This window comes from Vulpes lagopus, chromosome 18, assembly GCF_018345385.1.
Source record: "Vulpes lagopus strain Blue_001 chromosome 18, ASM1834538v1, whole genome shotgun sequence".
In the NCBI taxonomy this organism is placed as follows: Eukaryota; Metazoa; Chordata; class Mammalia; order Carnivora; family Canidae; genus Vulpes; species Vulpes lagopus.
In genome coordinates this window covers 21,132,787-21,154,801 of record NC_054841.1, presented here as the reverse complement: position 1 = coordinate 21,154,801, position 22,015 = coordinate 21,132,787, and the positions used below count along the sequence as shown (strand labels likewise).

General features: G+C 53.3%; 1 protein-coding gene and 1 long non-coding RNA gene across 2 annotated transcripts in view; one reads left to right on the top strand and one right to left on the bottom strand.

Annotated features, from left to right (window-relative positions):
* Window positions 1–22,015, bottom strand: part of TGM2 (transglutaminase 2) — a 31,787-nt gene that overhangs the window by 3,924 nt on the left and 5,848 nt on the right. Inside the window, exons 3-10 of the mRNA XM_041732863.1 lie at window positions 19,091–19,333; window positions 15,738–15,856; window positions 13,208–13,336; window positions 11,980–12,157; window positions 8,288–8,423; window positions 7,524–7,627; window positions 5,938–6,180; window positions 4,103–4,375 (exon numbers count right to left, since the gene is read on the bottom strand). Of these exons, the coding sequence (XP_041588797.1) occupies window positions 4,103–4,375; window positions 5,938–6,180; window positions 7,524–7,627; window positions 8,288–8,423; window positions 11,980–12,157; window positions 13,208–13,336; window positions 15,738–15,856; window positions 19,091–19,333 (1,425 nt within the window). The remainder of the gene's footprint in view (window positions 1–4,102; window positions 4,376–5,937; window positions 6,181–7,523; window positions 7,628–8,287; window positions 8,424–11,979; window positions 12,158–13,207; window positions 13,337–15,737; window positions 15,857–19,090; window positions 19,334–22,015) is intronic.
* On the top strand, window positions 8–15,725 carry LOC121478061. The gene is made up of 3 exons (XR_005984413.1): window positions 8–1,483; window positions 14,126–14,273; window positions 14,423–15,725. It is a non-coding gene; the product is annotated as an uncharacterized LOC121478061 (long non-coding RNA).

The following is a 22,015-nucleotide window of genomic DNA, read 5'->3' as shown; positions in this document are numbered from 1 at the left end:
GCAGGAGGGGAGACAGAAGTCTCGTGATAGCTGATTCACGGCCCCCACCTCTCCTGTGGCATCTCCAGAGGCACGGAGACAGAAAAGAAGGTGCTTGAGGTCACATAGCTAGTGAACGAATGGGCAAATCCCAGGGCTTTCCCTTATTTGCCCTGGCTCGGGGGTTTCCAGGGAGGCACTGGGAGGGGAGACAGAACAGAGAAGTGTTGGAACTCCAGTAGGCCGGGGTTCTAATCTTGCCTCTCTGCCCTCTGCTGGCTGGTGATGCTGGCCAAGTCACTTCACCTCTCAGGACCTCAACTTCCTGCATGAAGCTGATGGGATTGTACCCATTTTACAGATGAACAAATACTTCTGCCAGTAAGTGCTCAGATCAGGAGACCTGGCTGAGCTCGGCCACCGACTGGCTGTGTGAGTCTGGGAAGGTGACCTCCCCTCTCTGTTTCCCTTCTATCCCCTGGGACATCGGGCACTGGCTGGGAGGAACTAAGACCAGAGGCCATTTCAGAGCAAAAGCCACACAGTGATGAGGAGATGAAAAGGGCCAGCCTCTCCCACCACAGAGAAGCAAGGTGTGGTTTCTAGCCCCATTTCTCTGACAACACTGAGGCACGAGGGCATGAGGAGTCAGCTTGCAGGAGGCAGGAAAGAGCACTTCAAAGAGCAGAGGCCTGAGAATCTGCAGGCTCGTCCACTGAGTGCTTGCCCACTTGGTCACAGAGAACCTTGGGCAAACCCCTTCTGGAAGGCTCCTTGGACCTCCCCTGTCAAACGAGGGCACTGGAGGGCTGGTCTTGGGGCTCGGTGGAGCCCAGCCCACCTCTCCCTGCAGTCCAAGGGCCTCCATGGGAGACTGCCTTTTTTCCTGCCACCTGTCTCCTCCCTCCTCCACCGGTTCCGGCCACTCACCCGACTTCTCACACATCTGAGGAGAACCTCATTATTTGCTCATGGTTTTTCTCCCGCTTTATTCTTTTTAACCTTTTTTGCCTATGGATACTTGTCATCTGTGGCAAACCAGTCTCATTTACTATAAATAGAAGGTAACTGGCAAAAACAGATAGAAGCCAAGTCATGCTCGGTCGACTCCGGCTAGGTACTCCTGTCTGCCGAGGGCTCTGGGCTGAGGGGAGGTCGGCGAGGGGTGGGGTGCTGGGCCTGCCAGGGCCGCTGAAGGATGGTGAGGGCCCAGTGGGCAGCCACCTTCTCGCTGCTGGTCAAGGTCCTGGCCCCCCGGCTTGCCCGGAGCCCCAGCAGTTCATCCCCCGGGGTGGACCCACCCCCACCTCTGAGCAGATGACGTGGGGGAAGGAAACCCAAACTTCTGCCAAAAAAACAGAAAAGGGTGAAAATCCCAGAGTTGGGGCTCTGTGGAACCGAGTGGAAACTGGCCAGCTACGTGGGAAAGAAGGAAAACACTGCTCTCCAGGAGCTTAGAGGACATGACCCCAGCTATTGAATTTTCCAGAAGGCTGAAGCCAAGGTAAGGCCGGACCTTTGAGAACTGTCATCCATGGTCTAGGGACCAGGGCCTTGGCCTCAAGCCAGATGGCTGAGAGGAGAGGTTGTGTGTAGTCAGTGTCAGTTATTCCTTAGATGACTTGCCCTGTTCTAGAAGGTGCCCTGGGCGTGGCCACATTGGTGCACTCCCAGTGACCCACCTGGAGGGGTGAGGGGCAGGGGCAGGAAGGGGAGGGGAGAGAAGCTGCAAGGAGGCAAGGGTGGGGATGGCTCCCTCGCCTAGGCCTGGTTTCCTGTCCATTAGCACATTCTGGAAATTCCCCATATCTTATCATCAAAGAATAACAAACAAGGCAGCCAAAGTCTAGGGTCTCCGGGGGTGAAAGCGTCTATCTCAGGGCAAGCTTGGCATTGAAGGCCCCAGCCCGGCATCCTGGACCAGCCTCACCCTGCAGCCGGGGGGCAACACACAGGACCTCAGCCCTCCTCTGAGGTCTCCTACAGGCCAGGCCCCTCACGGGTCTCTGAGGCAGGAGGGACCTCTCTGCTGTGGACACGTCCCTGGGATGATGGGAAACATTGACGGGCTTTGGCCGAGCCTCCACAGGACAGTGTTGCAAGGGCCCAGATGGTAAATGCGCGGCAAAGTGTGACTCAAGGGGAAGGAAGTTATTCTGGCATCGCTGGCCCAGGCTGGAGTTCACCCCGTGCCACACATTCCAGGAAAGACAGTCTCTCCCTTTGAAGCGGTTCTGAACATGAGAAGAACCTGATGGTGTAACAGTCACAGGGAAGGGCTGGCAGGTTCTTCAAACATGAACCAGCCTTCGTACAAGTGGGGAACCTAAGCCCTGGAACGGAGAAGACGAATACCCAGGAGCCCACAGCCCATTGACAGAATGATAGGAGCTAGAACTTGGGTGTCCTGGCTACAGCGCGCACCTGTAGGGTTGAACCTCTGCCCCTGCCCCTCGGGGCCTGGATGCAGAGGTGACAGTTGGGTCCTTTGTATGCCATTGAGGTTGGCAGGGGTTCAGGAGCTACTGAGTTCAGCACCAAGACTGCCATCTTGTCCAGTGGGTATCCAGGACAGACCCCTGGGGCTTCTCTGCCTTCCCATGGTCAGGCCCCCATTTCATACTTTCCAGATACTTCCTGAGGACACAGTCTCCTTCAGCCCTCCTGGCAGCCCGTCAGGAGGATGTGCTGTCATCCCACTGAATGATGGGTGTGAGTCCAGGCTCGGAGAGCATGTTCACCTCACCCAAGTTTATCCATTTAGAAAGTGGAGGAGGCCAGGGACAAAGCCAGGTCTGGCTGGCCTCAGGACATGGGTCCTAGCAGCCCTAAGTGTTGGGGCCCAGCACTGGGGCCATTGGCTTTGCCCCCGAGGGCCTCCCCCCCGGCTCAGGGACCCTGCTAGACGGTCTGCTCTGGGTGTGAGGCTCCAGGAGTGCCCATGGTGGGCCCAAGATAGAAAAACCAGGAGATGGCACCGTCTACAACACAGACTCGAGGCTTAACAGGCCCTCTTAGGAACTCCAAGTCCGTGGCCCTGGCACCAGAGGTGATAGGGGAGGGCGGAGGCAGAGGCGATAAGGGGAGGACACGTGGGTTTGACAGGAGAGAATACAGGACTGGGGGGGGGGGCAGACTCCACATACACGGAGCCCTCCTGGCGCTGGGCCCCTCCCGCAGCTCTGCATGGGAGCATGCTGGCTCCAGGCATCGAGCACCTACTCGGTGCTCGGCCGCTTCCCCGCACCAGACGGTCCCACCCTGCCGGGTCCTCGTGGCTCCCTCGTGCCCGATGGGGACACTGAAGTTCAGGGAGGCATTTGTCCAGGTCACCCAGCGAGTGGGACCCTCCTCTCTGCACCCCAGCCATGAAGAATGTTCACGTTGCCCCTCAGAGGATGGTCAGAAGGCTCCACCGCTCCCTGGTGCTCTCTCACCGCCAAGACCCCTTTGCCTCCTCACACCTGAAGGCCACAAACGCACAAACCAGGATCAGGCTGCTGGGGGGCAGGACCCAAGGCTCTATGCTGCCTCACTAAGTGACCTCAGTGGCCACAGCCCCTCAGGGCCTCAGGAAGACAATCAGGTGCCATGAACCAGCCAGGCAGGGAAAGACACCAAGGGGACGTGAGTGCAGGTTTCTGACCAGGAAGCCCTCTTCTCTCTGAGGCTGAGAACTGCCAGAGGAACAGGAGACGCTCTTGTAGGGGCCTTGCAGGGAGCCAGAGGAGAGGAATTAGCTGGGAGCGGGCAGGAGAGAGTCCAGGAAAGCAGTCTGAGGTCCCATGAAGATGACGTGGACCAAAACAGAATAGTTGCTCAGAGTATGGGTTCAAGTTGCAGTCCTGTCACTTCCTAGCTGTGTGGCCTTGGGAAAGTTCCTTCACCTCTCTGTGCTCAGTCTTCTCATCTGGAAAATGGGGCAACAAAAGAATCTACCTCCCACTTTTTGTTGTAAGAATTAAATGGGTTGCTCATTATAAAGGACTTAGGCAGGGCCTGGCCCAGAGGAAGTGCCACAGAAACATCTGTGAGGTGAACTGCACATGCCAAGCGCCCAGGACACTACCTAGCACATCGTCGGTTGACAGTCAGTAACTGCTCCAGGAACACAAGGCCTTACCGGAAAAGGGCTCCAGGGAAAGATTGAGCAGGTCCTTGGTGCCACACTCGGGCCCCAGGATCCCGTTGTAGCTGACGGTGCGGGCATGGAGCAGGAGGCGGCAGGTGTGGCTCTCGGACGTGTTGTTGTTGATGTAGGCAAAGACGTCAAAGTCACTGCCCATGCTCATGCTCTCACTCACGCGGATCCGCATGGCCAACCCAGTCTCCTCTTTTTCAGTCAGTTTGTTCAGGTGGTTGGCCTTTCTGAAGGCTTCTCTCTCCTCCGGGGACCCTGTGAGGATGGGGAAGAGAGTTCCGTTACGGCAAAAATAGGGACCAAGGGTAACGAGGCTGGGGCAGGGCAAGCTGGCTTTTCAGAGCCCCAGTGACTCTGGGCACCTCTACAGGAGCCCCTCCTCTAAAGGAAAACGAAAGAATATTTTATTTACTTTCCCCAAGTAAACTCCTATATTCCTCAAGACCCTCACTCAATGATACCCCCTCCTCCAGGAAGACTTCTCTGATCACTCCAGCCCTAGGAGAAAATGAGTCACAATGTCTTCTGGAGTTTCACGGGTGCCTCTTGCCTATCATGCTTTTATTTAGCCAAATTGTTTCCTGTTTACGTACTCACACTTTGGAGCCACTCAAAGACTTAAGACTGTATTTTACTTACCTTTATGTCGTTTCCAAAGCCTGGGTGGATAGTAAACACCGATACAAGGCAAACTTTCTCACCTCCCAGCATTTGCTCAGGGATTACTTCTACCTGAAATATTTTTCTTCCTCTTCCCTACCTGTGGAGCTCCCCTCCTTTGTGTCCCATTTATCTCTTGCCTCTCCTCCTTTTCGTTTCTTCCCCCGTGTTGCTGGGTACGCCGCTACTTCTCCCATCAAACCATCAGCTCTAGACCTTTCAGAAGCCAGTGGGGGAGCACCTGTTCCTTCCATTGTCTCCCTTCTGGCTAGAGCATGGCCACCTGTTACCCAGGCACCAGTCGGCCCAGGTGAGTCAGTGGGAGTCAGAGAAAGGGGTGGGGGTGATGGTTCCTTAGGCCCCTCTGTGAGCTCCCCCTGTGATCACAGATGGTTCGAAAACATCTACAGTATTGCACTGTTGGTTGTGCTCAAAAACAATTTAGAAAATAAGCCTTATCCTTTCTTCCCTCTCCTGATTTAACAGAAGATGCAAAAAGCAGCTAGCGGCTTCGTCTCTGTATCTGATTGAAGCTACGTGATTAAGCTGCTCTTGCTCTATTTCTCTTCTCCTGCCCCATCCATCTTCGGCTCACCTCCCCAGCTGTGTGTGAAATACTGCACGGATAAACACAACAGGGTTTCTGGAATCTGTCTTCCAGGACCGGCCCCTCTGGACTTCCAAGCCGCTCTAGTCCAAATATGTTGCAATAAAAAAAAGGGGGTGGGGCGGGGTGATGGGGGTGGGATTGCCCATCTTCAGCTGTATTATAGGTGCCGCTACGACAAATACCCTTAATAAACGACACAGACATCATTCCTTTTTCTGTTCCGATGCACGCCTCTGCTACGGGACTGTCATCCCTTCAGTGGTATACAAGTCAAGCCAGCCAAAAAAGCAAGGTTTTAAAAAAATAACCAGTGGAATCCTTCTATGGAATACAGAATTCTTTTCTTAAACGAATACTCCTGTACTACTGCCTCCCAGGATGCTTCTTTTCTAAGAAAAAAAACGGAGAGTAGCCCGCAGCTCCTTATTGCACGCGGGCTGCCAAAGCAAACACGCAAGCCCGCGCGCGCTCCGGAGCCTGCCGCGCGGTCCGAGCCGCTGCCTCTCTGCGAGGCGGTGGCCAAGGCTCTGGGCAGCGGGGCACCTACCCTCCGGGTACTTGTAGTTGTGGGTGATGTCCTCCCGCTCATCACGGCCCACGCTCTTAGTGCTGATCTTCAGCCCCACGGCCTGGGAGTTGTTGGTGGACTTGCACAAGGACCCATCGTCCTGCTGGATCCAGTTCACCACGTCGGCATTGACCTCGGCGAAGACAAAAGCCGCGTCGTACTTGGTACTCAGATCACCTTCCTTGATGGCACGCACCGGGACCGGGCCACAGCAGTATGTCCCTGGTTGGGGGTAAGAAGAGAGTCTCGAGTCTGGGCTGAGGGGAGGGTGACCTTCCACATTTCAACCACAATGTAGCAATCTCGGGGACCCATTTCTAGGAAGGCAGCAGAAAGTACAACTTAAGAATGGAGACTCCAGGGGCACCTGGGTGGCTCAGTGGTTGAGCCTCTACCTTTGGCTCAGGGTGTGATCCGGGGGTCCTGGGTTCAAGTCCTGCATTTGGGTTCCCCCCACAGGGAGCCTGCTTTTCCCTCTGCCTGTGTCTCTGCCTCTCTCTTTGTGTCTCTCATGACTAAATAATAAAATCTTTAAAAAATTGTTTGTAAATAAAAAATAAAATTAAAATCACAGAAAACTACGTGATAGAGAAATGCCAATGACATATGGAGAAGTGACGGGGCCAAGAGACAAAAGGCCACGTGCAGCTGGAGATCTTAATGCAGGGACCAAGGACCCCCAAAGTGCTGCAAACAAAATTCAGGAGTCCATGTACTTGGACGGAAAAACATTACATCTTTGTCTTCACTGAAATTTGATAACACATCTTTTGATTGTGAAAGCAGACAAACCCTAGTCTTAGGCACACTTATCACTTGTCACCCATAAGCAACACAGACATTTATATATCACTTTGGTTGTCATAGATAACTGGAAATGCCGCCTGTATGCATCTGTACCAGCACATTATGGAACTTACTATCTCTACCACTAGATCTTGTTATGAAAAGCATATGTTATTATACCATAAATTTATTTTTAAGAAATTTTGATAAACATGTTTCAGTGTAAATAGTTTTCTTCGTTACCCTAGGTAATATATTCTCTGCATTTAAAAATATTATTCTGAGAAAGGATCCATTTGGTTTCACCCAGTTTTGCCTTCGTGTTCTGTCTCCCTCCCTCCCTCCAGGTCTCTCTCTCTCTGTCTTTTTCTCCCCTTCTCTCTGTCTCTGTTGCTTTCTCCCTCTCTGTCTCTGTCTCTCCTGCACACACATACAAATATGTAATAGGAAATGACTGGAATGGGTGTGAATGTTAATGTGTGTGAATGTTACTATTTCTTTTGGTGGGGGGAGAGGACGAAGGTGTTATTTGATTTTTTTCTTTGCACTTCTCCATATTTTCTGTTTTCCACAATGTGAATTACTTTTCAAATGATAAAGAAGGGGATCGCACACTGTCGGAGAGGACCCCCACACTTGTGCAGACCCATCAGTGGTCTCTGGAGCCAGCGGGACTGGGGTTAGAACCCTGGCTCTGCTACCCCCGGCTGAGGCACTGTCGGGGAGTTCTCTCCAAGGCTTGGCTTTTCCGCCTAGGGAAGGGGGCCACGCATACCCACCTTCGCTCTTCTCCTGGGGCGTGGGGTCCAGGGCCTGCCACCCCTCATAGCCAGGCTGCAGGTCCGGCCTGCTCATCCATGACTCCACCCAGCAGTGGTAGTTCCTGTTGGAGAAATGAAGCGAGGACTCACACTCAGACTTTCCCTGTCACCTCCCATGGGCAGTCCACACTCGCCTGGCCTGGGCTCAGCCCAGCATGTCCCCAACGCTTTTCCTTGCTCTTCCTCCCCTGGGCCCTTGCCAGCTGCTCACTCCTACCCCGGGAGTCACTGTCAGTGCCTCTCCCACAGCCCCCCACCGTTCAGTGGCTTCTTGAGTCCAGCTGATGAGTCTTCCTCCCTTCTGAGCTGTTCCTTCTTTTCTAGCTCACGTGTTCAGGCCTCGTCATGGCCTCCTTGGACCATACCCCAGCCCCTCACCTGCAGTCTCTCCCCTTCTCACCTCCTGCCAGTGTCATCAGTGTCTCTCTCTCAGTTTGAAGCGTTTGGTGACAACCTGTCACCTCTGGCATCAAGCCCAGACCCCCTAACCTGGCATTCCAGACTCCCGAAAAATCATTCACCTGATGCTTTTTCATGCGTTGTGTGTTGACTTTCCCTCCTTTGCTCATGCTGTGGCTCCTACCTGGAGAGCCCTCCCCGGGCCCTGTTCCCCCTTGTCCAAATACTGTTCAACTTTTAACCCCAGTTCAAAAGTGGCCTCCTCTGAGAAGTCTTCTTAGGTGTCCCTTCCAGGAGACCCTCCCCAGTAGGCCCCAGCTCACCAGATCATCTCGCTTTTCTCCTTCTGGATCTCCCCAAACTTGTTGTAGACATACTCGATGAGCAGGTTGCTGTTCTGGTCATGCGCCGAGTTAAAGTTGGTCACCACTCGGGTGGGGATGCCGAGGCACCGCAGCACTGGGGGTTGGGGAGAGGACAGGATGGAGAGAGGAATTAGAGGATGAGGATCTGGAGACATCTGCCCTGCTCTGGGCATCCACCTGCCCACCTGTATCCAGGGCAGCACTGTACCCATTACACCATCCAGGTAAGGGGATGGTGCCCACCTCACTGGTCACTCCATGTCCACTCTGCCTCCTCACATCACAGCTAAAAAAGAAGACCCCCAAAATGCAAGACTGACATCAATGCTCCTCTGCTAAACCTTGGGGTCAAGGCCTGACCTCTGGCTATGGCCCTTGGCCCCACAGTATTTGGCTCCAGACCATCTCCTGGGCACTTTGCTCCAGCCACACCTGCTGCTCCTCCAGCACTCTACTCTCCTGCCAGCCATAGGCCATTGGCATATGCTATTCCCTCAGCCTGGAAGGCCGCCCACCAGGTTTAGATTGCTCCATCATTTGCATTCATAGCAAGAGTGGGGATTCATCATTATGCTCAGTGTAGGGGCACGTGAGGGATCCTTTAATTTGTCCTCCAAGGGCAATGAGGGATCTGCCTTCCTTTATATGCCCAGAGCCCAGCACAGGCCTGGCATAGACTAATTTGTCAAATGGATGAAGGGGTGGATGACGTAGAGAGAAGGGGAGGAAGAAGGGGATGAAGGAAGGAGAGAAAGAATGGTAGAGATTCAGGACAAGGAGCCAACAGTGGAACATGCAGAAAAGGGAACAAGGGTCGGGGGCTTCCGTGCAAGCCCTGGCAGCTTTGGCCTGTGGGCTCTGGGACTGGCCCCTCGCCCCCTCTGGGCCTTGTTTCCTCCTCTACCACACAAGGTCGTGGTACACGTGGGGCCGGCAGTCGTGCTGGGGTACCCCCGTGAACGTGGAGGGCCCTGAACTCACGCCAGAGCACAGTTTACAGGGGTCACAGTGACAGAGGAAAACGAGGCAGGACAGCAGCTGGCGCCTACAGACCTCCGGGGAGGGAGGGAAGCCCCGGGCACGATCCGGGCCTGAATAGTGGGGTGCTCCTGACAGGTGGCATTGGGATACTTTTTCACTCCCCGCTTTTTTAATGTGCTTTTTGAGTGTTTTTGTGAAAGTAACACATTCTCAGGGTGTGATAAAGGAAATAAATATCTTGTTTCAAAAGTGAGAAGAAGAGCCCTGCTGAATGTGACCTGTGGGACTTTTGTCTTTTAGTTTTGATTGAGATTAAGTCTTGGGGAAGGCGGGTGGAGAGAGCATGTGTGTGTAGCCTTTGCCCTGGATTCTGGCCAGGAGACACGAGGGCCCCTGAGAGAGGGGAGGAGGGACAGGGTTGGTCCTCCACCTCCTGCTTGGTTGCTTCCCTGTGGCGCACGCAGTAGACGGTCTGCCGCCTGTAGCAGGGGCTGGTGTCCTGACCCCAGGCCTTGCCCCAGGACATGACAGGCCTCAGCATACAGACCGGGTGTGGGAAGGCCTGTCCCTGCTGCCTGAGGACCAAGACATCACCCCTGTCCTAGAGATGGTGCCCCCAGAGGCCTCATCATCATAGGCTGAGGCCAGGATGCTGCCCCAGAACCGGAGACACCTGATTTCAAGCCTGGCTGTGCTGCTCCCCAGCTATATGACCTTGGGCAACCACTTCCCCTCTCTGAGCCTCCATTTCCTCCTCTAAGAGGAGCTAATAATAGCAGTTGAGGGGGGGGGGGGGGGATGTGGTGGTGATTCAGAGAGGCAGTGGGGTGTAGGCAGTCTGGTCTACCCCGTGCCCAGGGAGGAAGTGCAAAGAGTGGCGTGGTGCCTGCCACTGCAGATGTCTCTGTAGTCACCGCTGGCTGACTCTTGGACATTCCAAAAAATGCTCCAGGATCCAGCTGAGGAATCCCAGCTTCCCCTGGGAACCTGCAAACGCAAGCCTAACTTGAAGCAGAGACTGCTAAGTGACATCTCCCTGCGTCCTGAGAGCGCCCTGTGAATTAGGTCAGTCATCAATGGCCACTTACAGATGAGGATACAGATTTGGAGACACCAGTTCTCTGGCCCAAGTTCATGCAGGGGCTGGCGACAGAGCTGGGACTAAAACCAGGCAGCCGGACACCAGAGTCCCTGGACCAGTCCAGCATGCAGCACCTTGGAGAAGCCCCGGGGGCCTGCTCCCCTGAGCCAGTTTTCCCTGGCTCTCTCACACACCGGGCTGGGAGAAGGCTGCAAGGGACCCAGACTCAGCCCTGGCCTCGGGGAGAGAGCGGTCTGGAGCAGGACCTCCAGAGGTCACAGCCCTGGGAGGAGGGAGGTGTCTGCAGGCGGGCTTGGGGACCCAGGCCGCAGATGGTGGTGTGTTTCCAGAAAACCCATGGGGTTCTCTGAGAAGGGCATTTCAGACCCCTCAGAGGAAGGGGTCTGGGGAAGTTTGCACAAGAAAAGGGAATGCATGGATCCCAGAAGCGGACAGGCATGGGTGGTCTGGCCATGGCGAAGGGGGAGCAGAGACAGCCCAGCTGGGAGCCCGGGCTGCACCGCCCTGTGCAGACTGCTGGTGTGGAGGACAGCCCTGGGACGCCCTGACACCCTTCTCTGGGCCTGGGCCCTGGTCGTGGAGTCAGAGAAGCTTCAAACCAGGACCAGCCTCTTAGATTTCCTGAGCCTAATAAATAATAATAGCAGTAGTCATAATCGTAATAAGAATAATCTAGCAGCATGAAACAAGTATTTGCTGTTGGGTGCCTGAAATCATTTCCAGCACTTCCCGCATTATCCTCACAACCGCCCCAGGATACACCGTCACTACATCGGGTTCAGTGTAACGGAGCTGAGGCTCGGAGAAGCCCAGTGATTACCCGAGGACTCAGCTGGTAAGAAGCAGAGCTGGGATTGGGATTCAGGCCTCGACCCGAGTCTATGTTTTTAACTGGTACGGGATACAGACCCATTCTCATAAGCACCATCACCAACCTGGAACAATCTTCAACATTTTCTGAACTCGAATTTTTTTAAGACTCTGTAAATACTTATTTTACATTTTGGTTCTAAATTGCTTTCTCTTTCCTCATCTGCATTTTAGAAAGTGTTTTCTCTTTCTTGACATCGATATGGCTGTTATTATTGAGTTGCTACTAAGAGCTGCTATTTACTTAGAGCCACACTGGGCTAAATTGTGGGCCGAGCAGCTTTCTATCAACCCGCCCTAGGAGGGAGATCCTATTGTCCCCTTTTTACAGACAAGGAAACCAAGGTTCAGAAGGAAGTCATTTGCTCAAGGTCACAGAGCAGGTGAGTGTTACTGGGGATTTTTAATTCAGGTGAGCCCGGCTCCAAAGCTCATCTTCTCAACCCTGTGCCCAGGCTGCCTCCCCAGTGACGTCCCTCGATCCTAATAACCACCTGCAGGGTAATTGTTGGAAAAAGGACCAGAGAGGGACAGCTGCCAACTCCAGGCCACGTAGTACATTGGTGGCATTGGAGGCAGAAGCAGGACCAGAGCTGAGGGTTCCTGATTCCCTCGAGTGCTCTTCCTGCCCTCCTCACAGGGCTCAGGGAGGCTGTGAGCAGGTTCCAGGTCCTCCCCATGTCCAGCATGAGCTCACCTGTGCAGGCCACAGCAGCGAAGACCCAGCACTGGCCATACTTGACATGCTGGCAGCCAGAGGTCTTCCAGCGCCGCAGGATGTCCACGCTGCCGATCCAGAACATGGGGCTAATGCCGTCCTTATAATTGTTGTCCCAGCGTCCCAGCAGCACACCCTGGTCATCATTGCAGTTGACCTACAAGCAGACGGACATCAGAGGGGCCCAGCCTGGGGAGCAGGTGCTGTGAGCTCAGTGCATGGTGAAAGGCAAGGAAAGGAATTTAGGAGAGGGAACAGCCCATGCAAAGATCCTAAGGTGTGACAGACTGGTATGTGGGAGATGGTTGGGGCTGGAGTCCAGGGTGTGGGAGAGAGAAGGGGAAGGGAGGAGGCGAAGAGGGGTCAAGGTTGTGAAGGTGATGCTGGAGATGTGAATTGGTCTGTAGGGTGGCAGGAGAGTGACAGAATGTGATCAGAGTTTTACCAAGACTCACTCTGGCCCCTGACCACATCGTGTTGTTCCCCTCAAACTCCCATTGCCTTGAGAATTAAATCCAGCCTCCCGATGGTGGCCGATGGTGGCCGATGAGGCCTGCGGGATCCAACCCGTGCCCACCTCCTGCACCCCACTTCCCCTCGTTCACTCCACTCCAGCCACGCCAGCCTCCTTTCTCCTCCTCAAACCTGCCAAATTCCTTCCTTCCTCAGGGCCTTTGCACAACCTACTCCCCTCCCTGGAATGCTCTTCTCCTATTTACTCTATCAGCATAGGGATCATCACTTAGGGAGGTCCTCGCCTCCTGCCCCACCCCTGACTAAGGTTAGACAGATAGACACCCTCACACCTCCAGCTTCCTTCAGCACTTGCATCAATCATCATCTCTGTGACTCATGCACGTGGTATCTCAGTTCATGTCTGCCTCCTCCCGCCCACCCAGGAGAATACAAGCTCTCTGAAGTTAGAGACCATACACATCTTATACCCAGCTGTATCCCCAGTGCCTAGGACACGTGGCATCTGATAAATATGTGTTGAATGAGTGAATGAATGGATGAGTTGCTTTTAGGGACCACATGACATTACCCTTATTTCTGTAAATTTTGTCTTTCCAAATACAAGCTGTCTTAGCTGAGACTTCTTCATCCCCTGGGTCCCCCCACTAAGCCCAGTGCGGAGTGCAGCCTCCATCATCCCAGGAAGAGGGGAGCCTATGGGGGCCCATCATGGGCCCAGCCACTCGCTTACCATGGCGCTCACCACCCGGCCCACATATATAGGATTGCTGCGCCTGGAGCAGTCACGGCAGGCATTCTTCAGGAACTTGGGGTTCCTGTCCAGGATCATCAAGCAGATGTCCAGGATTCCATCTTCAAACTGTGTTGGTGGAAACAAGAGAAGGATGAGGGAAATTAGAAGTCACCTCCTCCAGGAAGCCTGCCCTGAAGCCCTGCGGCTGTAGATCCTCCCTGTTCTGGGTCTGCCACATTTCTGTGATGCCAGCTTTGTCTGGCCAGGATGGGGTGGGATGGGACAGATGACTGAGTCTGTGAGAAAGAGGAAGGGATATACCTGCATTCAGGGCCAGCTGGGGGCTGGGGGTCCTGGGAATATGGAGTAGAACCCAGTGTCCCTGGGGCTTCCCTCTCCTCAGAGTCACCTCAGGCCCTTCCACTGCCCCTTTCCCACCTCTCTCTGCCAGTTATCTCATTTCCCCTAAGGCCTGACTCATCCTACACAGCTGATGAGAATCCCTCCTCCCTCACCCCCCCACCCTGACACACTGCTCTGATGGGAACTGAGGGAAATTATATATATCGCTCCTCTCTTTCCACTGCACCCAGATTAAAATCTAGACTTTTCCCTTTGACCTGCAAGGCCTTTCACAATCTGTGTCCCACCTCATTTCTGACCTTATTATCATTTCTGACCTCATTATCACCACTCATTGCCCCAGGGCCTTTGCACTTACTCTTTCCTTTTCTTGGAATGCTCTTCCTGCCACTCTCTGTATAGCTCATACCTTCTCATCCTTGCAACTCAAATGTTATCATTATCAAAAGTAGAACCCTCGCTCCTTGTCATATTACGCTGGACCACCCGTCTGACAAGTTCAAATGTGATCCATTCCCTGTTCCCCGCCTCTGTGGTCTTGTCCCAAACCAGGCTTCATCACAAGTCTCCCTCCATGGCTTTAAGTCCTTTTGTGGCTCCCTCTTCCCATCGGCCTGACATTCACAACCCGGACACTGCTGATCTCTCTCGGGACTCCTTCAGACGTCAAGTGCTCCCTGAGCTGCTGAATTCTTACAAGGTAAACTTTGCCACCTCTGAACTTTTGCTCATGCAATTCCCTTTGCCTAGTATACTGTGCTTCCATCTCCTCCATAGCCCAGCTCAGATCTTGCCTATTTCTGGAATCACCCTGATTCCCATCAGGAGTTTTTCATTTCCTTCCTCTAGGTCTTATCATCCTGGATTGTGATGGCTTCCGGAAGATTTGCAAGGGCCAGAAGATTTGCAAGGGCCGTGTCCACTGGCCAACACAAGCCTGGACACAGAATAGGAACTCAGGAAATAAAAGAAAGAATCTGGCTTTGTTCCATTTCTCAGGAGAATACAGAGCCTCAGAATTAGGAGCCAATGTACATTGTGATATATTTTAGGTATCATGCTCATTTCATGTATAACTCACAGCAGGCTACAGGTGATTGGGCGGATATTTTTGCAATTAGTATACTCAATATTCAGATGTGGAAACTGAGGTCAGAGCCCCACATCATACAGGGAAGACTTCCCTGTGGTCCCAGGGCAGGACTCTGGAGGCCTGACTATGGAAACCTTAACCCAGGGGCTATTGGGAAAAGTCTCCAGGTGAACCCCACCCCAGAAGGCCAATAACCCCCAACACACCAGGAGGTGGAAGGACCAGGAGTGTGACAGCTCTTGCTTTATGAGTTTTTACAGCAGTGTCTCAAGAATATTCCCAGGAGGCTGAATGGCAGAGGAAATAAGATCCTGAATTTGAACCACCAGCCTGGGCTGACTTGCTGGAAGATGAGGAGCCACAGGGAACAGAGATGAGCCATCTAGCTAAGGTAGCCATGCCCTGGCTGCCCCGTAGATTTGTAAGAAATAATAAATGGCTGTCATTTTAAGCCTATAAGTTTCAGGCTTGTTTGTTATTCAGCAGTAGCTAACTGATACAACCAGTGATTCGCAAAGTATGACCACTGATCAGCAGCATGTGAACCTGTAAGAAATGCAAATTCTCAGCCCACACCCAGACCTACTGAAGTAGAAACTAGGGGTGACACTCAGTGATCTGTGTTTTAGCATACTTTTCTGGTGAGTCTGACATATATTTGAGTTTGAGAACCATTGATCTAGATAATGCTATAAAACCTCCTCTCAGCACACACTTAGCACTTGGTTAGCATTTCTCTTATTTTGATGCATGGCCTTGCATATTCCCCTTCTCCCTCCTGGAGCACCCGCTAACACCACAATTCCCCAAAGCTCTCCTAATTCTTTCCCCACTTAGAATCTGGGGCTGCCATTCCCATGATGGGCAGGGTGACCCTTTCTTGTATGACCTCGGGCTTCGCCTGGACCCTCTGTGTTCCTCCAGCCATTTTGGGGCCCTTGAATCCCTGGAAGCATTAGGTGGGCAGCTCTGAGACCAGTTCACACCTCTGCAGCTTTGACCACCTCAGAGCCAGGGCCCAGCACACAGTATGGGCCTGCAGTGGTTGGGAAGGGCAGGATGTGGTCTTACCTGCCCAAAGTTCCAAGGGATGCTTTTGATGAACTTGACTGAACCCTGGTAGATGAAGCCTTGCTGGCTGAGCACATACTCCCGCCGTTCCTCATCTGAGTCCAGGTACACAGCATCCGCTGGGGGTGGGAGGGAAGGGGCCTCAGCTCTGGGTCTGGTAAGGCACAGGGTCCCCACAGACTTGGCAGCCAAGGTGCCAAAACCCAGGGCCAGGCTGGAGTCTCAGAGGCCCTTCTATCTTTGAATCAGAAAAGCTAACCATTAATTAATAATCCTATATCCATGAGATAAGGTGTTTTCAGCTAGAATTACCAGTAGCTGCCATTCCTCCAACACTTGTCTATGGTAGGTGTCTGATGTATATTAACATCTAACCTCTGCAAGAGCTTTATGAGAAAGGGACCTTGAAAGCTCCATTTTACAGGCTGGAAAACCAATGCCAATGCAAGAGATAGAGGAGCACTCAGTCAGGAGTCAGGAATCTCCTAGCTGATGCTCACTTATTGTGGGACCCTGGAGAGATCACCTCTCCACCCCCCTCACTGGAGTTCCTGAGGGTAACATGGGATGCAGATTTGGAAAGGTGCTTTGCAAGTTAAGCCCGGAGCCAGTGTGAGAAGGACCTTGATTCAAGGCAGAGAGAAAGCCTACTAGGGTCACTGTGGCTCAGGGGAAGTGGGATCTTGTCCAGCTTGGGGTGGGAGGGAGGGATGGTCAGGGAGGGCTCCCTGGAGTAGGTGGCTGGTGAATGCTGTCTTAATAAACGACTAAAATTTAGATCCTTGGAGTCTGGTGGGATGACATTCTAAGCAGAGGACCAGAGAGCACAAAGGGACAGCTGCTAGTATGGCACTTAGTTCCCCATGGCTGATGACCACAGAAAAGAAGGCTGGGGCAGTCGGGGCCAGATGGTGGGAGGTCAAAGGTCAAGCTGGCCTTTACCATCTCCATTTCACAGGTGAAGAAACTGAGGCTGGGAAGAGGACATCTAGAGCTACATTATGACTTTGGTGGGCCCTGTGCATTTTTTGTTCCAAATAAATAAATAAATAAATAAATATAAATAAATAAAATATTTAATAATATTTAATAATATTTAATATGCTTATATATAAGTAAATATATATATACTATATTGGTATAATGGCAAATATATTAATATTACAAATTAAAACATATTCTCTGACCTAAACTTTCATATTTTCTTCTGATTTTAAAAGAAATCAAAACATTTTTACAGGTCCCTAAAAATACTGTGCCACTGGCCTGGAATGCAGCTGCTCCAGCCCCTTGGGGCCCTGGACTCTGTCGGCCCTGCGCTCTCTCAGGCCCCATCGGCAGCCCCCACAGGCAAATGTGAAAGTGGCCAAGCAACTTTTGTCTTATACATCCTGTGCTGGGGCTCTGAGGACCGCAAGAAAAATTAGCCTTCTGGAAAATGAACTCTGTAGTAATAAGTCAGCTGACAGGGTGGAAGAGAGAACGAAAGAGAAAGGGAAACTCATGGTGTTTCGTCATGGGGCTGAGAGCGTTGTCGCCACCCGGACACAGGTGTTAGGGACTGTGCCCTCCTCCCAGCTCTGCTGGTCAAAGTGGGGGCTTTGGGGACCAGAGGTCCCACACATAATTGGCACTCACTCCCGTCCTCCTTCCGGTCCTTACTGAGCTCAGAGATAGAAGGATCTCGTTTCAGGGGCAGGTCCCAAAGGGACAGCAGAGTTCCCACCCAACACCCCCACCTCCACCAAGGGAGGCCAGCTTCCTGGCTCCACAGGGCCAGCTCCACACCCCCTCCATGCTCCCACCCTGAGATGTCGGGTCACTTTAGTCACTGTGCTGCTTGGCTGACAGCCACGCCAACCCGCAGGGTGAGGATGGGGCAGGGCTGGAGGAAAGGCCAGAGGAAGGGGCTATCCCCAGAACTTCGCTCCCTGTTCCCTGAACTCCGAAACCCTGCAGTGTGGGTGAATGGGGGGCCACCGGCATCTTCCTGCTGCCGGGAGGGCTGCCATGGGCCTGGCTGCCAACTCCCTGTAAGCTCTGCAGATTGACAAAATCAAAACAAGTCTACAGCGAGGTCCGGCAAGGCCGCCTCTGTCCTGAGCAACCATTCCATGTGGCCCCAGGGCATGTGAACAGGGTGCTCCATGTCATACCCTTCCTGGGAGGATCCACTGGGGCCCACCTCATGTCCTTGGGTGGAGTCCTGATCAATGAACTGTCTACACTGGCAAGATATGGGGCACTCGGGGCTCTTATAAAGAAGTCAGGGTGCTTGGGTGGCTTAGTCAGTTAAGCAGTTAAGCGTCTGCCTTTGGTTCAGGTCATGATCCCAGGGTCCCGGGATCATTGGCTGTTGGGCTTCCTGCTCAGCAGGGATCCTGCTTCTCCTGCTCCCTCTGCTCCTCCCCCACCCTGCTCATGGGCACACACTCTCTCTCGAATAAATAAAAATCTTTAAGAAAGAAAGAATGAATGAACAAACAGATGTGTATGTACAGCAGTGTGGAAAGATCCCCAGGATGTATGGTAGAGGGAAAAGTGAAATAAGTTGTGGGTTGATGGATACCGTGCGATCCTTTTATGGTTAAGAGGGACAGAGAAACCCATTACTGCGGCAGTGTCTCCAGGCACATCAAATCTAAGGAGATGAGTCCCCTAAGACAGCTAATAATGCTGTTCCCCAAGGAGGAGAGTCAAAGTGGGGGCTGTTTCCCTGCAGTACTTACAGCTTATATAAAGAGGACATCCTCATGTCTTACTGTTATAATTAAAAATAAAAGCCAAAATATGTAGAAGAGAAAATAAAAAAAATATTTCCCCTCAACTATGTTATAAAATGCCCCAAAATGGAGAAGAAAAAAACAAAGCAGCAGCCCAGCAAGAAGCTGGCTGTCTGATACTTGGAGAGGCCAGAATTTGTGGCTGGGCCTGGGCTTCGAGGAGGGACACCCCATTCTTAGGCTGGGGCCCACCCACAAGGCCTCTCTGCCTCTCTGTGCAGGAGCAGGAAGGAAACTGTGAACCCAAGACACCTCCATGCCCAGGTCAGAACGCTAGGGGAACACATGGGCCTCAGACATGGGGTGAGATGCCTTGGGAGCTGTGGGGCCTTGGGCACATCATTTTGCTTCCAAGTGCCTGTCTCTTCCTGTGTCAGGGGAGTAAGAAGAATACTCATATTACAGGGCTTTTGTGGGATGGGAGCGTGGTCCTACATGGAGGGGAGCTTCACTCAATCCGCCTTGTTGTCTCTTGTGCCTCATTCCCCGCCACCCTCAGTGCCCCATGGCTGGTGTAGCCCTGTCCCCGCCCCTGCCCCCCCCCCTCACCCCGTGGATCATTAGGCTCACCTGGGCACCAGCTGTTGAAGAGCAGAGTGAAGTGGCCCAGCACGAAGCTGGAGCCCTGGTAGCCGGTGGAGGCCTCCAGGCTGAGGCGGTACAGGCCGACCGGGGCGTTAGGCGGGGTGCTGAGCTGCAGCGAGAGGACGCTGTCCTGCTGGTCCATCACCACGGCCGTCCAGGCACCCTCCTCCACAGCACTGGACAGGGAGAAGCGGGCCTTGGTCCCGGCCTCCTCGCTGGGGTCTGGGCCTGACAGACAAAAGGCAGTGGCTGTGAGCCCGCTGTGGCCAGCGGGGAGGGAGCCAGGCTGGCAGGGGCCAGGCCCATGCCGGGGGTCCCAGGGGTCCGGCTCTGATGCCTAGTCCTGCTGCGGACCATTGAGGGATCTTTTGGCAAGAGGTTTCATCTCCTGGAGACTTGGTTTCCTCATCTAGAAAGTGGAGATTGGACCCCAACCTTGCGGGGTCCTGTGAGAAGGTGTGAAAAGCCCCAGGCACACAGCGGGTTCCCAAGCAGACGGATTTCTCCTGGGAGAGGGGACAGCTCAGCCTGGAGCAGGGTCTCACACAAGCCTGTCCCCTTCTCTGGGCTCAGTGTGCCTACCTGTGGCACGAACAGGAATCCTTGGGGAGCATCCCCACCTGGGTCCTTTATGGGCTAGGGTGCAGCTTCCCCTTTCAAAAGCTCAGACTCTGAGCAGGATAGGACCTTGGTCCTCCTCTGATGTCTCCATGGGAGCCTGAGAGGCCCCTCTCTGTCGGGTGCTGGCTTGTCTCCCCAGTGTCCCCTCTGGCTTTTGACCTCCGTGTCTCCATGGGAAGCTCCAAGGAGGAGTCATGACCCCCCCACCCCCACCCCACAGCCTTTTACACTTCATGAAGTGCCTTGGCACTTCCTGCTGCCCCTGAGACCCCCTGTACAGGTAAGAAAACTGAGTCTCAGAGAGAGGAGGGTCTCCCAAGGATATCCCAGGGCAAAGTTAGCATCTGAGCCCGGGTCTCTAGACTCTGGGCTGTCCTCCACAGTGCTTCTCACGCCCATGCTCCTTCGAAGGGCTCTTGAAGGCCCAGTGAGACAGGGAGCTTGCCTTCAGCTCCTCTGCTTTTTCTGGTGGGGGGAAGGCCCTGCCTGTGCAGGCGGGTCTGAGTCATGGGAGGGCAAGGAGGGGCTGGTCATCCACTTTGGACTTGGGTGGCTGAGAGGAGAAACAGAACCTTCTCTGCCTGGTTGGGCAACTGCCCAGGAAAGTTTATTTTTATTCTTCAGTCCCCCTCCCTGTAGCTCTGCCCACCTGCTGCTGACAATATGGGGGCCTGTGCACTGAGGGGTTCGCTCCCTGCACCCCACCCCCTCCTCTCAACCCTCCAGCCCCACCCACACCCAGGCCCAAATATAACCCTGAACTAACAGGCATGACACAGGCTTCTAGTGCCCTGTCTGGGTGCCAGGAGTCGACTGTAAGCCTTTAAATGCTCCTGGCATCTGGGTAGCACTGGGCCCCCAAGAGCCAGCTCGGGTCTGGTTTCCCCTACTCAGAGTGCTGTGTAACCTGGGCTAAGTCACCAGGCCTCTCTGATTGGCAATTTTCTCATCAAAAAAAGAAAATAGGCTTAGAACTCATGTCTGGGAAGGTCTGATTCTCAGTCTGAAGCTGGCTGTGACCCTGGATAAGCTATTTTGCATCCCTGTGCCTCAGCTTCTTCATCTGTAAAATGGGCTTAGTTACAGGCAATTACAAATACCTCCTCTTAAGGTCACAGTAAAGCTTAAAGAGATAGCAGTACATTGCATGGTGCCTGGCACCCAGTAAGTGTTCAATAAATGATAGCTATTGTTTGTTATCGTCACTTCCACATCCTAGCACAGTTTAGAGGACCTGCAGAGACTTCATAGAAAGCATTCCAGACAATGACTAGCATGGTAATCATGCAGGGTACGTGAGCATTCCTCCGTGGCACCAAAAGTTGCTATTAAAAGTCAGAATCCTCAGGCTAAACGACGGATTTTGAGGACTGGAATGAAATGTAGAAATAAACTCTTTCAACTGAATCACTTTACAGATAGGGAAACTGAGTCCGAAAGGGACCAAGTCAGGGCGACCACATGGCCCAGTTTGCCTGGGACAGTCCAAGTTCACAGCTGTGGCCCTGGCATAATTCTCGATGGTGCTCTTTCATTCTCCGAAATGCCCCTGTTTGGACAATCGATGATCTGGTCACCATGGTAAGAGCCGGGGCCAGGGCCCACGGCCACTGTCACTGTCAACATACCACCTGTCAAGCACAGATCAGGAAACACATTTCCCTTTCTCCCCATCCTGGGACAACTGCACACATGCACACCCCTTTCTTCTAAAGGGCCCTGGGCAAGGGGTGGGGGGATGAGGACAGGCTGTCCCCCTTGTCCCACCACTGTGCCTGTAAGCTGGCTTCGAATACTCACTGGCTGCCGTGCCACATGGTATTCTTTGTGGGGCCGGAGATGCTTCAGGGACCTCTCTGGGCCTAAATGACCTGGAGAGTGAGGAGTCCTGGGGACTCTCCTAGACCGTGGTTGGTGGAGGTTGGGGAGTGGGGAGTGGATGAGGGAAACTTCCAGAGGAAAGCCATCTTATAAACCTCATAAAAGTTCTTCCCATTTCTTCAGGCTGACCTCATTCCCACCCCACTCACCCTCCCAACCCTAGCCCCCTCCCTCATTCCCATAATAGGAATAGTGTTTGTCTATTGTGGTCTGTACCCCATAACAGAGCCTGTCAGGTCTCCCAACTATCTAGGCGAAACACACAGCCCCTCGGAGTGTGCAGGGTCAGGCCACATACTCTGCTCGCTGAGTGACCTTCCCCAGCTCTCTCCCCTCTCCGGGCCTCGGTTTCTCGAAAGAGGTAGGCCAGGCTGATCCCAAGCTAGAATGTTCCAGCATAAGAGCAGG